The sequence below is a fragment of the Acinonyx jubatus genome, chromosome B3 (genome assembly GCF_027475565.1).
Source record: "Acinonyx jubatus isolate Ajub_Pintada_27869175 chromosome B3, VMU_Ajub_asm_v1.0, whole genome shotgun sequence".
NCBI classification, from domain to species: domain Eukaryota; kingdom Metazoa; phylum Chordata; class Mammalia; order Carnivora; family Felidae; genus Acinonyx; species Acinonyx jubatus.
In genome coordinates, this window is record NC_069386.1 from 68,528,312 (window position 1) to 68,548,268 (window position 19,957).

A 19,957-nucleotide genomic window follows, 5' to 3' on the forward strand; every position below is an offset into this window, starting at 1 on the left:
CGTTGGACTCTGTGCTGACAGCTCAGAGCCTGGAGCCTGCTTCAGATTGTGTCTCCCCCTTTCTGCCCCTCCCCCACTCACACTCTCTCTCTGTCTCCCTCTCAAAAATAAATAAACATTAGAAAAAAAAATTTAATAAGAATAGAGAAATGTGGGGTGCCTGGGTGGCTCAGTTGGTCAAGTGTCCAACTCTTGGTTTCAGCTCAGGTCATGATCTCGTGGTTGGTGAGTTGGAGCACTGGGTTCCGTGCTGATAGTGTGGAGTCTGCTTAGGATTCATTATCTCTCTCTCTCTCTCTTTCTCTGCCGTTCCCCTGGTTGTGCTCTCTCTCTCTCTTGGAATAAATAAACTTAAAAAAAAAGAATAGAGAAACGTATCACTGGATAAGGGACAATAAATATGAAAAAAATAGGAAAGTACAGTAGGACTTTCATGTTAATAAGGTGCTGATGAATACTATCTTAACCAAACCAGCAAAAATCAAATATGAAAAAGTTGTCTTTTTTTGCTGATGACATTATTGGCAACCTGGAAAACCCAAGATATTTCAGTAAAAAACTACTTACCCAGTAATAATTAAGTTGCCTACATGCAACAGATAAAAAGAAGTAACTTTTGTCCATTCTAACAAAACGAATCTAGAAATGGAAGTGAGAAAAATATTTCATTCATAATGCCAAGAAAAAAGCTATAAAATACGTAGGAATAACTTTAACAAAGAAATCATAGAACATATATAAAAAATGGCAAAATCTTGTTGAAGGACATGAAACAAGGTTTGAACAAATAGATGGATGTACAATGTTCTTGAGTGGAAGACACCATCATAACCATGCTACTTCATTCAAAGTTAATACATAAATTTACTGAAATTCAAATCAGAAGTTCAATGGAATTCTTGGGGAGATTGGATAAAATGAATTTATATGCTATCATATATGCTGATCAATAGCCAAAAAAATATGAAAAATAAGGACAGTGAAGGAGGACTTGCTTTATCAGAAATAGTGACATAGTATAAAGCTACTGCTTTGAAATACCCTGATATTTCTACAGAAATAGACAAATATATCAGAATAAAGAATTCAGAAACATATCCTAAAATCTGAGAATTTAGCATAATGCAAAAATGGTAGTTAAATTCAAAGAGGAAAGAATGGGTCATTTAACAAACAGTGCCATTACAATTCTATTCACCTGGAAGAAATTAAAGATGGACTTATATTTTGAAACATATAGAAAATAATAGAGCAAGGTCCCAATAGAAAACAAAACAAAACAAAACAAAGTCTTGAAAGAAAATCTAAGAATGTACATGTATGCTTCAGATGCAAGGGAGATCTTAAAAATAGTAGCTATAAAAAAGTAATAGCTGTATTTAATCATCTAAGAATTGAAAACTTGGGTGTAACAAAAGAAACCATAAATAAAATTAATATATAATTGATTTAGAAAACTTAAAAAAAAATGACAAATGCTTAAAGCTGTAATATAAAAAGATCTCTTACAAATTGGGGGAAAAAAAGCACAGTAGTAAATAGGAAAAGGCATGAATAGGCAATGCACAAAAGAGCAGATCCAAACTACAAGAATGTTCAAATTTATTGGTTGTCAGGGAAATGAAAATTAGAGTAACAGGGCTACCTGGATGGCTCAGTTGGTTAAGTGTCCAACTCTTGATTTTGGCTCGGTCGTGATCTCATAGTTTGTGAGTTCAAGCCCCACCTTGGGCTCTGTGCTGAGAGCGTGGAGCCTGCTTGGGATTCCCACTCTCTCCCTCTCTTTCTGACCTTCCCCTACTCATGCTCACTCTCTCTCTCTCAAAATAAATATTAAAAAAAATTAGAGTAACAGTGAGCTATTACTATTCTGGCAACAATTTACAAAAGTGGTAACATTTATTTTTGTAGATATGTGTTGTTCCAGCTTTTTTGGAAAGCTATTGGGCAACACCACTGACATTAAAAATATGTGCACTTTGACCCAGTGATCTCACTTCTGGGATTCTATGACACAGCATTAATATGCAAGGATGTATATATAAAGAAAAAAATTTGTAGCATTGTCTGTAGGGGCCAAAAACTAGAAACAAGGTAAATGCTTATTAACTGGGAAATTAGTAAATAGATTATGGTCCATCCACATTGTGACTATTGGGCAGCCATTAAAAAGAATAAATTAGAGGAGTGCCTGTGTGGCTCAGCCAGTTGAGTGTCTGACTCTTGATTTTGGCTTAGGTCATGATCTCACAGTTGTGAAATCAAGCCCTGTGTTGGGCTCTCCATTGACAGCACAGAGCCTGTTTGAGATTCTCTCTCTCGTCCCCTCTCTTAGCCCCTTCCCTGCTCATGTGCTTTCTCTCTCTCTCTCTCTCTCTCTCTCTCAAAATAAATAAACTTAATAAAAAAAGAACAAATTAGAACACCTCTCCAGATAGTTCTCTGTGCCTTTTTGCATATTTCTATTCTGTGGCATATTTCAGTGTATAAATTAGAAAATATAAGCCTATTTCCTAATTTATTTCTCCTAAAATTCTTAGGTTACTTGTCTACATTTCCCTTCTTCATTATACACTAAAGATGAAACTAAATTTGAGGCACATGATTAAATGATACCAAAGAACTAGGCATGGAAAAAATTCTGGTGTTGGCTCTCTGTGAGTCTTGTACCATGTAAACTCTATGTAACTGTGTACAATGGCTAAGTGATCTTTAGTTTCCCTTTCAACTTAAAAATCATGTTTTTCTCCCTCTTATGCTCTTCAGGTAACTTCAGGATCAGCCTAGCACATTAAGTTGATGGATGGAGGAAATCACTCAGTGGTGTCTGAATTTTTGTTGCTGGGACTCACCAGTTCTTGGGAGATTCAGATTCTTCTTTTTTTGTTTTTTACTATATTTTATATAGCAAGTATGTTAGGAAACCTTCTCATTGTGCTCACAATCATTTCAGACCATCACTTACATTCCCCCATGTACTTTTTGCTGGCAAATCTTTCCATCATTGACACTGGTGTTTCCAGCATTGCAAGCCCAAAGATGATTTACGACCTTTTCAGAAAACATAAAGTCATCTCGTTGGCAGGGTGCATTACTCAGATGTTCTTTATTCACACTGTTGGGGGTACGGAGATGGTGCTGCTCATAGTTATGGCCTATGACCGATACATTGCTATCTGTAAGCCTCTCCACTACCTGACCATCATGAGCATAAGAATGTGCATTTCCCTTTTGGCTGTTGCCTGGACCATTGGACTCATCCACTCCATGGCCCAACTGGCTTTTGTTATAAACTTGCCCTTTTGTGGTCCCAACAAAATGGATAGTTTTTATTGTGATTTTCCTCGGTTCATCAAACTTGCATGTACAGACACATATAGACTGGAGTTTCTGGTCACTGCCAACAGTGGTTTCATCTCCATGGGCACCTTCTTCATCTTGATTGTGTCTTACATCTTCATCCTGGTCACAGTTCGCAAACACTCTTCAGGTGGTTCATCCAAGGCTCTCTCCACTCTCTCTGCTCACATCACCGTGGTGGTCTTTTTCTTTGGTCCTTGCATTATTGTCTATGTGTGGCCATTCCCTACCTTACCAATTGATAAATTTTTAGCCATCTTTGATGCCCTTATCACTCCTTTTATGAATCCTATTATCTATACATTCAGAAACAAGGAGATGAAAGTGGCAATAAAGAGACTGTTTGGTAAGGTTTTAAGTGTCAGGAAGAGTTCTTTCATGAACAATCAAAGCTATTTGGATTCATCTTGACTATTTTTGGAAATTAATCTCTTTAAACTTTTCATAAATCTTTTCAGTTTAGTTATTAATTTCAGTATCTACTTGAAAATCGTCCTCAGGACTCTGTTCTGATCTGGTCAGTTTTTTATAGGGACCCTTACCCTGTGGATCCTGAAACTATTGAGGAGGAATTAATTCAGCCTTGGAATACAGTGTCTTTCTTGTTATAGAAGAATATGAAATCTCACATACTGGGCACATTTTCCATTAAGACAAATGTTGGATACTCCTCTTTGGTAATGATTCTCAAAGACATGTCTCTTCTGTCTACATATGTACTGATATTCATACCCTCTGAGTTTCTTTTGTCTATATACTTGGAGGAATAAACAAAATGAAGATAGGTGCCTAGGTAGCTCTCAGAATTTGAGGCTTCTAACATCTGGATTTGACTATACACACTCAGATTTAGCTAATAATGAGGTTTTTAGATTTAATGGGAATTTGAAGGCAAAATTTGGGATAAATCATAGAATGACAACCTAGGATACTTTAATATTATTATTTAATCAAATGTTTTGAGACCAGAGATGTAAAGTCCTACACCACTCAGTGTGTATCATAATTATATTTTACCCTAATTATTTCCTAAACAATTTTTATATGGTAAAGAAAGCTATGTGAATATTAAAAGATTATAAATGGATTGAATATTTTGGAGCTAAGGATAGGTAGCACTGGCTTATGAATGAATAAATAAAATGCAAAAGATTTCTATGTTATATGTATCAGGTTTATAAGTAAATAAATAGCAAATTCAAAGTATAGACATTACAAAAGAAAATTTATTATAAAGCTGTCTACAAATGATGAGATGTATTAATGAATCATCTATAATGAAGAAATGTATTATACTTTCCATGTGATAAAATATATATAATTATTAAAAAAATAAATATGCTGTTTTGAAGTGGTATAAATAACTATTCAAAGTATCTCACTACTTTTTTTAAGCTAGCAAATAAATAGGAGCAGGTGTTGAGTGAAGGTCATTATCATTCACATGTAGGTTAGGCAACTTGTTATGAAACTGGCCGGCTATTCATGAGCACCAAGATGATCATCATCAGCAACAGATTATTTGTAAAAGATGGGAAGAATCATGTTCAAGGCTAAAATTGATGCTTTTTTTTCTTTCTTTTTTTTTTAATGTTTATTTATTCCTGAGAGAGAGAGACACAGAGTGTGAGCAGGAGAAGGGCAGAGAGAGAGGGAGACAGAATCTGAAGCAGGCGCCAGGCTCTGAGCTGTCAGCACAGAGCCTGACGTGGGGCTCCAACTCACAAACTGTGAGATCATGACCTGAGCCGAAGTGTGAGGCTCAACCAACTGAGCCACCCAGGTGCGCCTAAAATTAGTGTTTCTGACAAATCTTTACCCTCTTCCCTTCCCAGATTTGCCAGTGAATCTCAGCTGCCAGATGAGATACTCTCAAACTTCAGGAAAGATATATTGGTACTCTTTGTAATTCCTGCTTTTATGTATTGAAATTTTTTATTCTTTTAAATATTGAGGTATGATTGACATATAACATTTTATTAGTTTCAGTGTACAACATGAAGATTTAATATTTATATATATTGCAAAATGATCACCACAAGATGGTAGTTTAACATCCATCATCACACATATCTACAAATTTGTTTTCTTATGATGAAAACTTTTAAGATCTAGTTATTCTCTTAGCAATTTTCAAAATGCAAAAACAGTATTATTAACGATACTAACCATGCTGTGCATTACATCCCCAGGACTTATTTTATATCTAGAAGTTTGTACCATATTTTTTTTAACCACCCTTCCTCTGATGTATATATAATTAGGCATCACATTTTGCTAGTAGAAAGCATGCTATAATACATCTTTGTGCACTTTTTTTTAATGTTTATTTATTTTTGAAGGAGAGAGACAGAACGTGAGTGGGGGAGGGGCAGAGAAAGAGGGAGACAAAATCCGAAGCAGACTCCAGGCTCTGAGCTGTTCGCACAGAGCCTGATGTGGGGCTCAAACTCATGAATTGTGAGATCACGACCTGAGCCAAAGTCAGATGCTTAACCGACCGAGCCATCGAGGCACCCTGTGCACTTTTTTTTATTATTTTCTTAGAATAAGATCTTAGATATGTAATTACTGGTCAAAGAGTACCCATATTCTTGGGTAGTGGGGAGGATTTTGTTTAAAGATTTAGACACTGAATTAAATGTTTTCATTTTCATTTAAATAAATATATATGCAAAATTTCCTTTATTAATAAGTCTCAAGCTCAATAGTGTTATACCTCTTTACAATTTAGGCCACCTGGTTTGCTGAGTTTTTGTTAAGAAAATGTGTTGCATTCGGTCAAATTATTTTTCTGCATCTATTGTGAGGATAAAAATGATTTTTCTTTTCTAGTTTTGATAAAGTGAATGACACTGATTATTGAATCATCTTTGATTTGGGAATAAAACCATTTGATCATGATGTATTTGCTTTGATATACTTTTGTATTTGCTCTGCTAGTATTTTATTAATAATTCTGCCTCTGTGTTCACGGGAGTCTGTCCTTTTAAAAAAATGTTTTTGGTTTTGGTGTCAAAGTAATGCTAGCTCTATAAAATGGATTGGGACATGTTTCCTTTTTCATTTTCTGAGAAATCTGTGCAGCAAATTTATGGCATTATTTCTTCATTAAGTACTTGGTGGAGTTTAATAGTGTTGCCATTGGGGCCTTGATTCTTTTTTGTGGGAGTTTCTTTTTTCTTTACTACAAATTCAAGTTTTTTAGTAAATAGAAGGTCACTCAGATTATTTCTTCTTGAGTGAGACTTGGTAGTTTTGAATCTTTCAAACTTTTTTTTTTAATTTTTTTTTTAACATTTATTTATTTTTGAGACAGAGAGAGACAGAGCATGAATGGGGGAGGGTCACAGAGAGAGGGAGACACAGAATCTGAAACAGGCTCCAGGCTCTGAGTGGTCAGCACAGAGCCTGACGCGGGGCTTGAACCCACGGACCGTGAGATCATGACCTGAGCTGAAGTCGGACCTTTAACTGACCGAGCCACCCAGGTGCCCCTCAAACTTTTTTAAAGTTTATTTATTTTGAGAGAGAGAATGAACAATGTAAGTGGGGGAGCAGCAGAGAGAGAGGGAGAGAGAGAATCTTAGGCAGGTTCCTCACTGTCAGCACAGAGCCCCAAGAGAGGCTTGATCTCACAAACCATGGGACCATGACCTGAGATCGAGAGTCAGATGCCCAACTGACTGAGCCACCCAGGTGTCTGCCCCTCAGATACTTTTTATATTAAGTTTTTAATTTTAATTCCAGTATAGTTAACATACAGAGTTAAATTAGTTTCAGGTGTACAATATAGTGAGTCAATAATTTTATATATTACTCTGTGTATCCTTTAATCCTCATCATCTATTTCACCCATTCCAACCCCCCCCCCCCCCCTTAACCATCTGTTTGTTACCTGTAGTTAAGAGTCTGTTTCTTGGTTTGTCTTTCTCTTTCAAACATTTTGTCTATTTCATCTAAATGGTTGAGTTCCCTGGCATAGAGTTGTCCATAATATTCCCTATTCTTCTAAAGCTTGTAGGATCTTCAGTGATGTTGAGATTGGTAATTTTCATTCTTGACATTGGTAATTTCAATTACTTAAATAATTCATGACGCTTAAATGATTCAATGATTTTTTCAAGAACTTTTTCTTTTTCCAATATAAATATTTAGTGCTATAAATTTCCCTGTAAGTAAGCAAGGCTTGATCTGCATCACAAATTCCTTGAGATATCTGTTTTGAGCCACAGTTTGTTCATCTTCTTTTTAAGGATTAATTTAAATTCTAGCTAGTTAACATACAGTGCAATACTAGTTTCTGGTGTAGAAGTAAGTGATTCATTACTTACATACAATACTCTGTGCTCATCAAAAGTGCCCTCCTTAATACCCATCAACCATGTAACCCATTCTCCCACTCATGTCCCCAGTAATCCTCCCCTCCAGTAACCCTCAGTTTGTTCTCTATAGTTATGAGTCTGTTTGGAACGGCTTCATGGCTCAGTTGGTTAAGTGTCTGATTCCTGATTTCGGCTCAGGTCATGATCTCACGATTGTGAGATTGAGCCCCACATTAGGCTCTGTGCTCAGTGTGGGCCTGCTTGGGATTCTCTCTTTTCCCACCTCTCTGCTCCTCCCCTATGCATGCGTGCACACTCTCTCAAAGTAAATAAACATTAAGAGTCTGTTTTTCGGTTTACCTTTCTTTTTCCCCTTTGCTCATTTGTTTTGTTTCTTAAATTCCACATCTGAGTGAAACCCTATGATATTTATCTTGTCTAACTGGCTTATTTTGCTTAGCATAATACTTTCTAGCTCCATCCACATCATTGCAAATGGCAAAATTTCATTTTTTTAATGGCTGAATAATATTCCCCTGTATATATCAGTTGATAGACATTTGGGCTCTTTCCATAATTTGGCTAGTGTTGAAAATGCTGCTATAAACATCAAGGTACATGTGCCCCTTTGAATACTATTTTTGTATCCTTTAGGTAACCACCTAGTAGTGCAATTGCTGAATAATAGGCTATTTCTATTTTTAACTTTTTGGGGAAACTCCATACTGTTTTCTAGAGTGGCTGCTCCAGTTTGCATTCGCATCAGCAGTATAAGAGGGTTCCCCTTTCTCTGACTTTTTGCCAACATCTGTTGTTTCCTGTGTTGATAATTTTAGCCATTTGGATAGATGTAAGGTGATATCTCACTGTAGTTATGATTTGTATTTTCCTGATGATGAGTGATGTTGAGCATCTTTTCATGTGTCTCTTGGCCATCTGGATGTCTTCTTTGGAAACGTGTCTATTTGCGTCTTTTGCACATTTCTTTCTTTTTAAAAAATTTTTTAAAAAAATGTTTATTTATTTTTGATAGAGCACGAGCAGGGAAGGGGCAGTGAGAGAGAGGGGAAGAGGGAGACACAGAATCCAAAGCAGGCTCCAGGCTCTGAGCTATCAGCACAGACCTGGATGCGGGGCTCATACCCACAAACTGTGAGATCATGACTTGAGCCGAAGTCGGACGCTTAACTGACTGAGCCGCCCAGGCGCCCCATATTTAAAAGTAGGTTCCTTATTGTAAACACATTGGAGATTTTACAGATATTTTTCTGTTATTAATTTCTTACATATTTTCATTGTTATCAAAGAACACGCTTTGCATGGATCTCAGTCATCTGACATTATTTAGACACGGTTTACAGTCCAGGATATGGTTTATTTTTTATGATATTTCATTCAAAGAATGTACGTTCTGCTGTTATTGGTGGAATACTCTATCAATATCAATTAGATTAATAGTGTTCTTCAGGTCTTCTATATACTTCCCGATTTTTCATCTACTTGTTCTAGCATTATAATTTTTAGGTATAATTTTGGATTCACCTATTTATCCTTTGGCTTTTGGTTTTGGTTCATGTATTTTGAAAGTCTGTGTTCAGTGCATACACATTTAGTATTGTTATGTTCCTAAGGAATTAAGTCCTTTATTATTAAAACAATTAGTATGAAATTGAGTTTTCAATTTTAATGTTCAAGTTTCAATTTTAATTAAGGATTCCATCCCTTCACTATTGTCTTATTAGCTATATATCATTATTTTTAGTGTTTGCTTTAGGATTTACAATAAACCTCTTTAGCTCATAATACTCACACTTCAAATAATATTAGACCACTTCTCATATAGTGTAATAACTTTACAACAGTCATCCCTTGTACTGTTGCCATACATTTTATACCTACATATGCTATAATCATTGTACCTCATTATTATTTTTTGTTTTAAAATTTTAATCCTCTCAGCTTTGTCTGAACATGTCTTTATTTTGACTTCAGTTTTGAAAGACATTTTGTTGTGTAAATATTTTTATTTGTCATATTTGTCTTTCTTTATTGTACTTTTAAGATGTCTCTCCATTGTCTTCTGGCTTACATAGTTTCTCATTAGAAATCTGCTTTAATTCTTTGTTTTCTGTATGTGATGTGAATTTTTCTTTGGGTCTTCAAAATTTTTTTCTTTATCACTGGTTACCAGCAATTTTATTATGCTCTGTTTGGGCTGAATTTTCTTTATTTTTATCCTGCTTGGAGTTAGGTAAACTTAGGTTTGATTATAGTTTGTACAAAACGTGGAAAAATTTCAAGCATTACTTTTTCTGTCCCATTCCCTTACTTTCCCTCTAGGCATCCAACTACATGTATGTTAGGCTCCTTGATATAGCCTCACAGGTTCCTGATGCTCTGAATTTTCTTTTTCACTTATTTTATGCTCTGTGCTCCATTTGGATAATTTCATTGCTATGTCACTAAGTTCACTGATAATATCTTTTTAAATATTTAATCTGCTGTCCATTCCACTTAGTGAAAGTTTCATTTCAGGTCTATTTTTTATTTTTCAGAATCAATATACAAAATCCTGTTGCATTTATAGGCACTACTAATGAAATAGTAGAAAGGGAAATTAAGAAAAAAATCCCATTTACAATTGCATCAGAAAGGCTAAAATACCTAAGAACAAATTTAGCCAAAGAGGTAAAAGACCTGTATTCTGGGAACTTATAAGACACTGATGAAAGAGATCAGAGATGATACAAACTAATGGAAAAATATGCCATGCTCATGTATTGGAAAAATTAATGTTGAAATGGCCATACTACCCAAAACAATCTACAAATTCAATGAAATCTCTATCAAAATATCAATAGTACTCTTCTCAGGAGTAGAACAAAAAAGTCCTAAAATTTGTATGAAACCACAAAAGATCCTGAATAGTCAAAACAATCCTGAGAAAGAGGAACAAAGCTGGAGGTATCACAATTCCAGATTTCAAGATACACTACAAAGCTGTAGTAATCAAAACAGTATGGTGCTGGAACAAAAATAGACATATAGATCAATGGAACAAAATTGAAAGCCCAAGAATAAACTCATACATTATATGGTCAAATAATCTATGACAAAGGAGGAAAAAAGTATAGAATGGCGAAAAGACAGTCTTTTGAATAAATGGTGCGGGAAAAACTGGACAGCTACACACAAAAGAATGAAACTGGACCATTTTACATTGTACCTAAATGTACAAAATGGATTAAAACCCTAAATGTGAGATCTGAAACTACTAAAGTCCTAAAAAATTGGTAATAATCTCTTGGACATCAATCTTAGAAATATTTTTCTGGATCTGTCTCCTTAGGCAAAGGATACAAAAGCAAAAATGAACTATTGGGACTTCATCAAGATAAAAAGCTTCTGCACGGTGAAGGAAACAACAAAGTGAAAAGGCAACCTACAGAATGGGAGAAGATATTTGCAAATGACATATCTGATAAAGGGTTAGTAAACAAAATCTATAAAGAACTTATCAAACTCAACACCCAAAGCCCCAATAATCCAGTGAAGAAATGGGCAGAAGACACGAATAGATGCATTTCCAAAGAAGACATCCAGATGGCTAACAAACACATGAAAAGATGCTCAACATCATTCATCATCAGGGAAATACAAATCAAAACCATGAGATATCACCTCACACCTGTCCAAATGGCTAAAATTAACAACACAGGAAACAACAGATATTGGTGAGAATGCAGAGAAAGGGGAACCCTCTTACACTGCTGGTGGGAATACAAACTGGTGCAGCCACTCCGGAAAACAGTATGGAAGTTCCTCAAAAGTTAAAAATAGAAGTTCCCTACTATTCAGCAAATGCACTACGAGGTAGTTAGCCAAAGGATACAAAAATACTGATTCAACGGGGGTATATGCACCTTGATGTTTATAGCAGCATTATCAACAATAGTTGGAAAGAGCCCAAATGTTCATCGACTGGTGAATGGATAAAGAATATGTGGGGTGTGTGTGTGTGTGTGTGTGTGTGTGTGTGCGCGTGTGTGTGTGTAATGGAATATTACTCAGCAATCAAAAAGAATGAAATCTTTCTATTTGAAATGATGTGGATGAAGTTAAAGTGTATTATGTTAAGTGAAATAAGTCAGTCAGGAAATAAGTCAGTGTGGAATTTAGGCAACAACAGGTGAACACAAAAGAAGAAAGAAGAAAAAAAGATAGGGAGGCAAACTATAAGAGACTATTAACTATAGGGAACAAATTGAGGATTGCTGGAGAGGAGGTGGGCAGGAGATGAGCTAAATGGGTGATGAATATTAAGGAAGGCACTTGTGATGAGTACTGGTTGTTATATGTAAGTGATGAGTCACTAAATTTTACACCTGAAACCAATATTACACTATATGTTAACCAACTAGAATTTAAATAAAAACTTGAAACAAAAGTCCATATATTTTCCATTGATTTGAGAGGCCATCTTTATTGAATACTGAATTTTCAATTTGCAGTTGGGGATGTCCGTATTTTCTATTTGGTCCCATTAATCTATCTGTTTATTCCTACAGTTTTTATTTACAAAGGCTTTTAATATATTTTAATATCTGTTAGAGAGTTCTTCCTCCTCCTCCTTCCCATGATTTCCCCTTTCAAGATTACCTAACTATCCTTGTTCATTTGGTCTTTCAAATGAAATTGATAATTTATCTAGCTCCTGAAAAAAGTCTTGATGATAACTGTATTGAGATCACATTATATTTAGGGATTTACTTTGGGAAAATTGACATTCTTGTGTTTTTATTTTAATTCTTTCATTTTAGATATATATTCTTTTTGGTCTAAGTGTTTCCTGCTTTAAAATTAGTCTTAAATCTCACAGACTTTTCTGGTCTCCTCCCAGCCTCTACTATCTATTAGAGGTTTAGAGGAAATATTAAAATCAAATAGTAATGCCTCTAGAGCTGGTTAGAGGGAATGATTTAATAAAATAAACTTTGTTTTTTAAAGCAAATTAAAAAATTTAATGTTTATTTTTGAGAGAGAGACAGACAGCATGAGTGGGAGAGGGGCAGAGAGAGAGGGAGACACAGAATCTGAAGCAGGCACCAGGCTCTGAGCTGTCAGCACAGAGCCTAATAGGGGGCTCGAACTCACGAACCCCGAGATCATGACTCAAGCTGAAGTTGGATGCCCGACTGAGCCACCCAGGTGCCCCTCTTCTTATTTTTTAAATAAAAATTCTTGAATAGGAAATTTATATCCAAAAATTAGATAAGGTTATTCAGATAGCTACTTCCTCTTGCTAGAGTTAAGAAAATTCACCTTTTTCTTTTGTATTCACTTGTAAGTACTAATATAAGGTATTATCTCTCATCCCCTCTTCCTTGGTTTGAACATTAACGGTTTCCTACTAAACCCACTATCTTGCACCTTGCTGTTTGAAGGCATTTTATATCCCCACAGGTAGAATGTCCCCAGTCTTTTCTTGTGGCTTCATAATATTCTGTTTTATGGATGTTCCACAATTTATTTAGCTACTCTTCTATTGATGAACATTCTCCCCAATCTTGTACAATTACAAATATCAAAAATTTTTTTAACATTTATTTATTTTTGATACAGTGAGAGAGAGAGAGAGACAGAGAGAGAGAGAGAAAGGTGGGGGGAGGAACAGAGAGAGAAGGAGACACAGAATCCGAAGCAGGCTCCAGGCTCTGAGCTGTCCGCACAGAGCCCGACACATGGCTTGAAGTCACCAACCGCGAGATCATGACCTGAGTGGAAGTCAGACACTTAACTGACTGAGCTACCCAGGCGCCTGTAGTATAGTTTTTTCTGACTTAAAAGTATTATTTTTAATGTGAAGTTGTAGATCATGTAATAGAATCTACAGATAAACGGTTTATGTTATGGATATGGTAGCTTTTGATTATAGAGCAGAAGAATGAATTTACAAATAATTAACACACATACACACACACACACACACACACACACACACACACACACACTATCCTGGGAATTTCTATGAAGGTTCCTGTTTTAAGTATCAGGGTTCTTTAGCAGAGTTGATTTTAATATAAATATAAGACAGTGTATATTCACATGTTTGTTGGAGATCCTTCTTTAACCTTATGTATGAAATAAATATCTCCAATTAAGTGAAGAAATGGCAATTTATTTATTTATTTATTTATTTATTTATTTATTTATTTATCTTTTTCCTCTTTGGTGACTTATTAATAGCTTCCTCTGATGGTTGGCCAGGATTCTGAATGACAATTCCCGTGAATAAATGAACTCATACTGGTGATCCCAAGCCACTGCAGTGTCATTTGGTCGGTATTCTCCTGTGTGCCAATTACCCATATCTCTGAAGATAATAACATTTTTATAGCTACCTGTGCATGAAGTAATGCTAGTTTCAACCAGGGAAAGTTGGATATGCTTAACTCTTTGGAAACAGTCACATGTTAGGTCTTTAAATGAGTGGGTGGGTGACAAACACAGCAACAGTTAAGGAATACTGGTGTAGAATGTTGAAGTCCCCAAAGGCCAGCATTGAATAGATGATTCTGGTGACAGGATTGTTTTGTATAGAGATCAATAATATGTTATCTTGTACAACAGAAGCAGCTTCAGTTGAGCTTAATGAGCAAGAACCAATAAAAATGAGAAGAAAAAGGACATGCAGTCAGAAACTGAAGTTACTTTTTCCCCCTCCATTGCTGTCCCAGTTGGAGAACCAAAAAAGGGATTTTCAACCATTAGGAGATGGTCTTGTAAGAGGGAATAAAATCTGACTTGGTTTAGTTCTGGGCTTTATTTCATTTGTTGACATGGAGATAGAGCACCTTTGTTTTCTCTGTTAATTAGAGAGTTGCGAGAGCTGAGTCTCTTCTATGGGAAGCTAAAGGAGTTCATGTGGATTGAGAAAATATTGGTCTGGGAACTCAACCAGAATGCTCTGAGATGCAGGTATCATATGGATTTTCCTTCTCCTACTGTGGTTCTTTAAATACCCTGGATGGATTATAGATGTGTGAGAAGTAGTTTAAGAAACTCAAATGTTTGTGAACACTTGAGGACAAAACTTCATTTTCTTTCACTTAGATCTGGCTAGGATGCTGAAAGTGCAACATTGGGCATCCAGAAAGTGACTAAGTTGTGTCATACAATCAGAAAGTCATGAGAAAAGAGTAGTCTTCTCTATATACTGGTTGAGAGGCAGATCAGAGAATCAATATCAGCTCTATCATTTATTGTTGTAATCTGTTGCTTTCCCTCTCTTGGTTTGGATTTGCTTCTTTGCAAAAGAAGCTAATAATACCAACTTTTGTGGTTTCTGTATATATCAAACAACATGTATTTAAAGAAGTTATTGTGGTGTTTTGTACATGGTGGTCAGTTTTTTGTTTTGATTATCATTATTTCCATAAATAGCTCATCAAACACTGCTACAGCCTAGGAGACAGTTCTTTTTTTTAAAGTTTATTTATTTATTTTGAGAGAGTAAGAGGGAGAGAGAGAGAGACAGAGAGAGAGAGAGAGACAGAGAGACAGAGAGAGAAAGAATCCCAAGCTGGCCATGAGCTATTAATGCAGGGCTCTATCTCATGAACTGTGAGATCGTGACCACCAGAGCCAAGGTCAAGAGTTGGACACTTTACTGACTGAGTCACTTAGGTGCGCCAATATTTCTTAATTATACATATTATCCTGATTGTATTTCTTGATTATATTAGGTATTACAAAAATTCTTTAAGCTCATCTATGAAGTTGCATATTCAAATAAATTATATCCACATCTTAAAATGCAACAGAGGTCTTGGTTTCTTTTTGAAGAAAGCCCTGATCGCTCTGGCACTCTGGGTATCTTCTTTGCTTTACAAATTTTATGATCATACTACTTATTAGACATTTTTAAATATAGTATGTCTTTAAATATTGTTTATATTTTTGTATATGTGCTGAAATGTAAAAGCATTAAGGGGTAGTGGGTATTTTAACATTTCAGTAGGTCCACAGTGTCCTGTAACAATGCATTGTGCTTAGCAGGCATCTAGTAAATGTTTGTAGATTGATTACAGATGATTATGAGAAAGGGCAAAATAAATCATATAGCAAACTTAACAATAATATGCTAATTGAGTCATGTAAGTAGTGCAAAAGGAATTAGAGAAGAGGGAGATATGAGGAGAGGGATTTCTATGGGATATGGGACGTATAACCAACTGTAGACAAGGAAATAGATGGTGAATATGGTAGTAGTCCAATGCAAAGAATACCATCATTATGGTGAGTGTCATTACTTACTGAGGAGGCACTGTATTATAAACTCATAGAAATGTTAGACTTGAAAAAATTACTTACTATCACTCACCTCAGCCCCTTTATTTTACAGATGGTGAAACTGAGTTCAAGAAGTGAGTCAAGTTGTAGAAGGGATGGGAGAAAAAATTTAAGTTCCTGTAGTTTAGGGCTAGGATCTAATCACAGTTCTGATTCCAAGTGCTGTGTTCTTTTTGCCCTTCCATGAACCATGAAAAGTGAATATGGAATGGACAATGATCTACAAATACGAATCACATAGCATTTTTTTTGCTACATTGTATTACTTCAACCATGTTTAGATTCTGCGGGAAAGACGTCTCTTGGCTTGTCCTTACTTTATCATATGGTCTTATAGCTCAAACCCTGTGATACTTCCACTCCATGAGCTGTGCAACAACAGCTGGATACCTTTAGGGTTTCTACATGATCTTTTCTCTTGGAGAGGAAAAGGTGAACATGATTTGGTAAAATGCAATAGCATGAGGCCAAACATAAGAGAGTAGTAATGAGACTGATAGCATTGCATATGGAAGGTAATCAAAGGGGTGAGGAACATGAAGATCATCAGAAGTTGCCTGAATTTTGGGGGACTCCACGGGCAGGAGTAACACACCGAGGGAGAAATCAATGAGTTACCTTCCATTTCTTCTTTCTTCTTTCATGTTATTCTAGGCATTCCTGGCCTGCCACTCATGGCCCTTAGGATTTAGCAGAAGATTTTGCTTAATCTTCTCTTACCAAAACCTAGGGAAGTTAAGGAGACTAGGGAGTTAGAAGCCACGCTTTGTAGCAATGAGTTACTACCTATTTTATGCAACTATAGTTTAAGGGGTTACATTAGACGTGTTTTGGCTGTGTAAAATAAGGCAATGTTTTTTCTTTACGATATGAAATTCATGCAGTCAGTGACTCCCCACAAAGTTTATTTTCTCTTTACTTTTTTTCCTAGGTAAAATTAGTGTCACCTCTGTTTGCAGAGGCAATGGATGGAGCCAACCAATCTGTGGTATATGAGTTTGTGTTCCTGGGACTCTCTAATTCATGGGAGATCCAGCTTCTTCTTTTCTTCTTTTCCTCTGTGTTCTACATGGCAAGCCTAATGGGAAATCTCCTCATTGTGTTCTCTGTGAGTACTGACCCTAACTTGCACTCTCCCATGTACTTCCTGCTGGCCAATCTCTCCTTTCTTGATGTGGGGTTTTGCTCTATTGCAGCCCCCAAAATGATTTATGACCTCTTCAGAAAACGCAAAGCCATCTCTTTTGGGGGTTGTATATCTCAGATCTTCTTTATTCATGCTATTGGGGGAACAGAAATGGTGCTGCTCATTGCCATGGCCTTTGACAGATATGTTGCTATATGTAAGCCTCTCCACTACCTGACCATTATGAGCCCACGAATGTGCATTTTGATTTTGGCTGCAGCCTGGGTCCTTGGCTTCATCCACTCAGTGGCCCAATTGGCTTTTGTTGTAGACTTGCCTTTCTGTGGTCCTAATGTATTGGACAGCTTTTATTGTGACCTTCCGCAGCTCATTAAACTTGCCTGCACAGAGACCAATAGGCTGGAGTTCATGGTCACAGCCAATAGTGGACTCATCTCTGTGGGTTCTTTCTTTATACTGATTATTTCTTACATCATCATTCTGGTCACAGTTTGGAAACACTCTTCAGGTGGGTTATCCAAGGCCCTTTCTACTTTGTCAGCTCATGTCACTGTGGTGGTTTTATTCTTTGGGCCATTAATCTTCTTCTACACCTGGCCCTTCCCCTCATCACACTTGGACAAATTTCTTGCCATCTTTGATGCAGTTCTCACACCTTTTCTGAATCCAGTCATCTACACATTCAGGAACAAGGAGATGAAGGCAGCAATGAAGAAACTCTGTCATCAGCTTGTGAGTTACAGGAGGATGTCCTAAGTACTCTAAAGGTTAAAAAAATTTTACCCACACACTCAATGACAACAGAAAAAAATAGAGTAATTGAAGTTTTAGATCTCTATTAACTTTATGTACTAGGTTACATTTAAGCATTTACCACGTCTCTGTGTATCACCAGCACCTGAATTAATTATGATAAAGGGAGCTAACATTGGCACGTCTGTGTTTCAGGCCCTCCTGTGCTGGATGCTTTATAGTAATTATTTAATATTTATGAAAACTGTGTAGTAAGCATTTTTATCTTGATTTATATTGCGGGGGGGAGGGGACAAAGTAAGAAATTCTTCCTATTCATTCTTTAATTACTGCGGAAAATGTCTCAAACCAAAGATATCACCTTAATCCACCACTTCCAACAGTTTTATCCCTCAAAAGGTGCCAAACAGAGAATGTGTTCAATGATTTAGTGTTGGAAATTAACATGTTATTCCTTTTCACTGTGATACTTTCCTTGCTTTGAACTGGTTAATGTCCTTTCCTCAAACTATCTACCAAACTGCCATAATACCAATTGGTTTGATTTTTTTCCTCTAAGGTATCTGCTTCCTATTACCCCATTCTTTTGGTTACCTAGAGCTGTTGATTATATATGGAATTATGAAATTTTAGAACTGGAATTTGAGATAATTTGTTCCAACTTTTGTTAAGTGATAGATCTAAGGTGAGAATCAGATCTCCACAGTTCCCTTCCTAACTCTATTGAGGAATAACTGAAATCTTCAAATAGAATTGTATATATTTAAAGTATACAATATGGTAATTTGATATACATATATACTGTGAAGTTATTACCAAGATCAAGATAATGAACACAAACTATGATAAAGTTGTGTTAATGCCTACTTATTTTAAAGATTCTTTAAAAATGCCATATGTGTACTCATATCCCAGTTATTTAGCAATTTTTGGTAGATCTTCATGATGAATCTATCTTCTTAAGCCACTAACAGATTTCAGATTTCTTTTTTTCTCAGTTTACCTATTTTTAAAAAAGTTATTTTAATTCCAGTTACTTAACATACAGTATTGTATTCAGGTTTCAGACTTCATTTAGGAAGTTATTTCATTCTTCTATATTCACTTTTCTTCTGATGTTATTTTGGACTTATTTAAAATTGTTCATTCGTTTGTAAAATATATATTTACCAGGACAATTACAGGCTAAGACATTAGCTTAACCAAGTGAGAGATATTTCTTTTTAGCAAAATTAGCTTTTGGGTGATGATTGTTGTTTGTGTATAACTGTTCCTTTTTCCTCTTCCTCTTGATAAACTTTGTTTATACTTATCTTTCTCCTGGTGACCTCTTAGGGTGCTCCTTTGAATATCAGCCTTATAAATATTATGTGATCAAAGGATCACATAATATCACATGCCTTTCTATTTGAAAAATGGAAACTTAGATGTGCATTCACTCCAAATAAAATTCAGTACAGATTTATTATCACTTTACTTGCCCTTAACTGTGTCGTTTACAAGCCTGGTAGAGACTGCCATAGCTCCTTCTCATCCAACACCTTTCTTACTAGCTTTTTAAAGCCCATTCATTGTTTTTGTCCACCTGTCACCACCTCTACGTTTACCAACATTTATTGAACATATATGTGGCAGGTACTATCTGAAGTTGTTAACATATACCAATTCATTTAATTCTCTCAGAAATCAGGTAGGTAATATGATTACTCTTATTTATAGGAGATGTACCTGAGGCACAGAAAGATACACTAACTAGCCCAGAGACACAGAGGTAGTAAGTGGCGAAGCTTGGTTGCAAATCCACACAGCTTCTGCTCTAGTATCCCTGCTCTTAATCACCACACATCAAAGTTGGTGGGTCTCTCTTATCTGTCCTTCTAAAATCTGAACATATCTTTTCTCTCTCTACTTAATAACACAAAATAACAAATACAAAACATGCATCAATTCAGTAAAATACAATGCTATTGTATTCTGTCATTTAAATCTGTCATTAAAATATCCACCTATTTACTAGATG

General features: G+C 35.8%; 2 protein-coding genes across 2 annotated transcripts; both read left to right on the forward strand.

Annotated features, from left to right (window-relative positions):
• The first annotated feature begins 409 nt into the window (after positions 1–409).
• Positions 410–6,623, forward strand: LOC106969805 (olfactory receptor 4F3/4F16/4F29-like). Its single transcript, XM_053224217.1, has one exon. The coding sequence runs from the start codon at positions 2,800–2,802 to the stop codon at positions 3,769–3,771; it is 972 nt and encodes a 323-aa protein (XP_053080192.1). The 5' UTR covers positions 410–2,799; the 3' UTR covers positions 3,772–6,623.
• Positions 6,624–13,812: 7,189 nt separating this feature from the next.
• On the forward strand, positions 13,813–19,618 carry LOC106969849 (olfactory receptor 4F3/4F16/4F29-like). The gene is made up of 3 exons (XM_053224218.1): positions 13,813–14,023; positions 14,562–14,663; positions 16,969–19,618. Exons 2-3 carry the CDS (start codon positions 14,658–14,660, stop codon positions 17,938–17,940), a joined length of 978 nt encoding a protein of 325 aa, XP_053080193.1. The 5' UTR covers positions 13,813–14,023; positions 14,562–14,657; the 3' UTR covers positions 17,941–19,618.
• Positions 19,619–19,957: the final 339 nt, after the last annotated feature.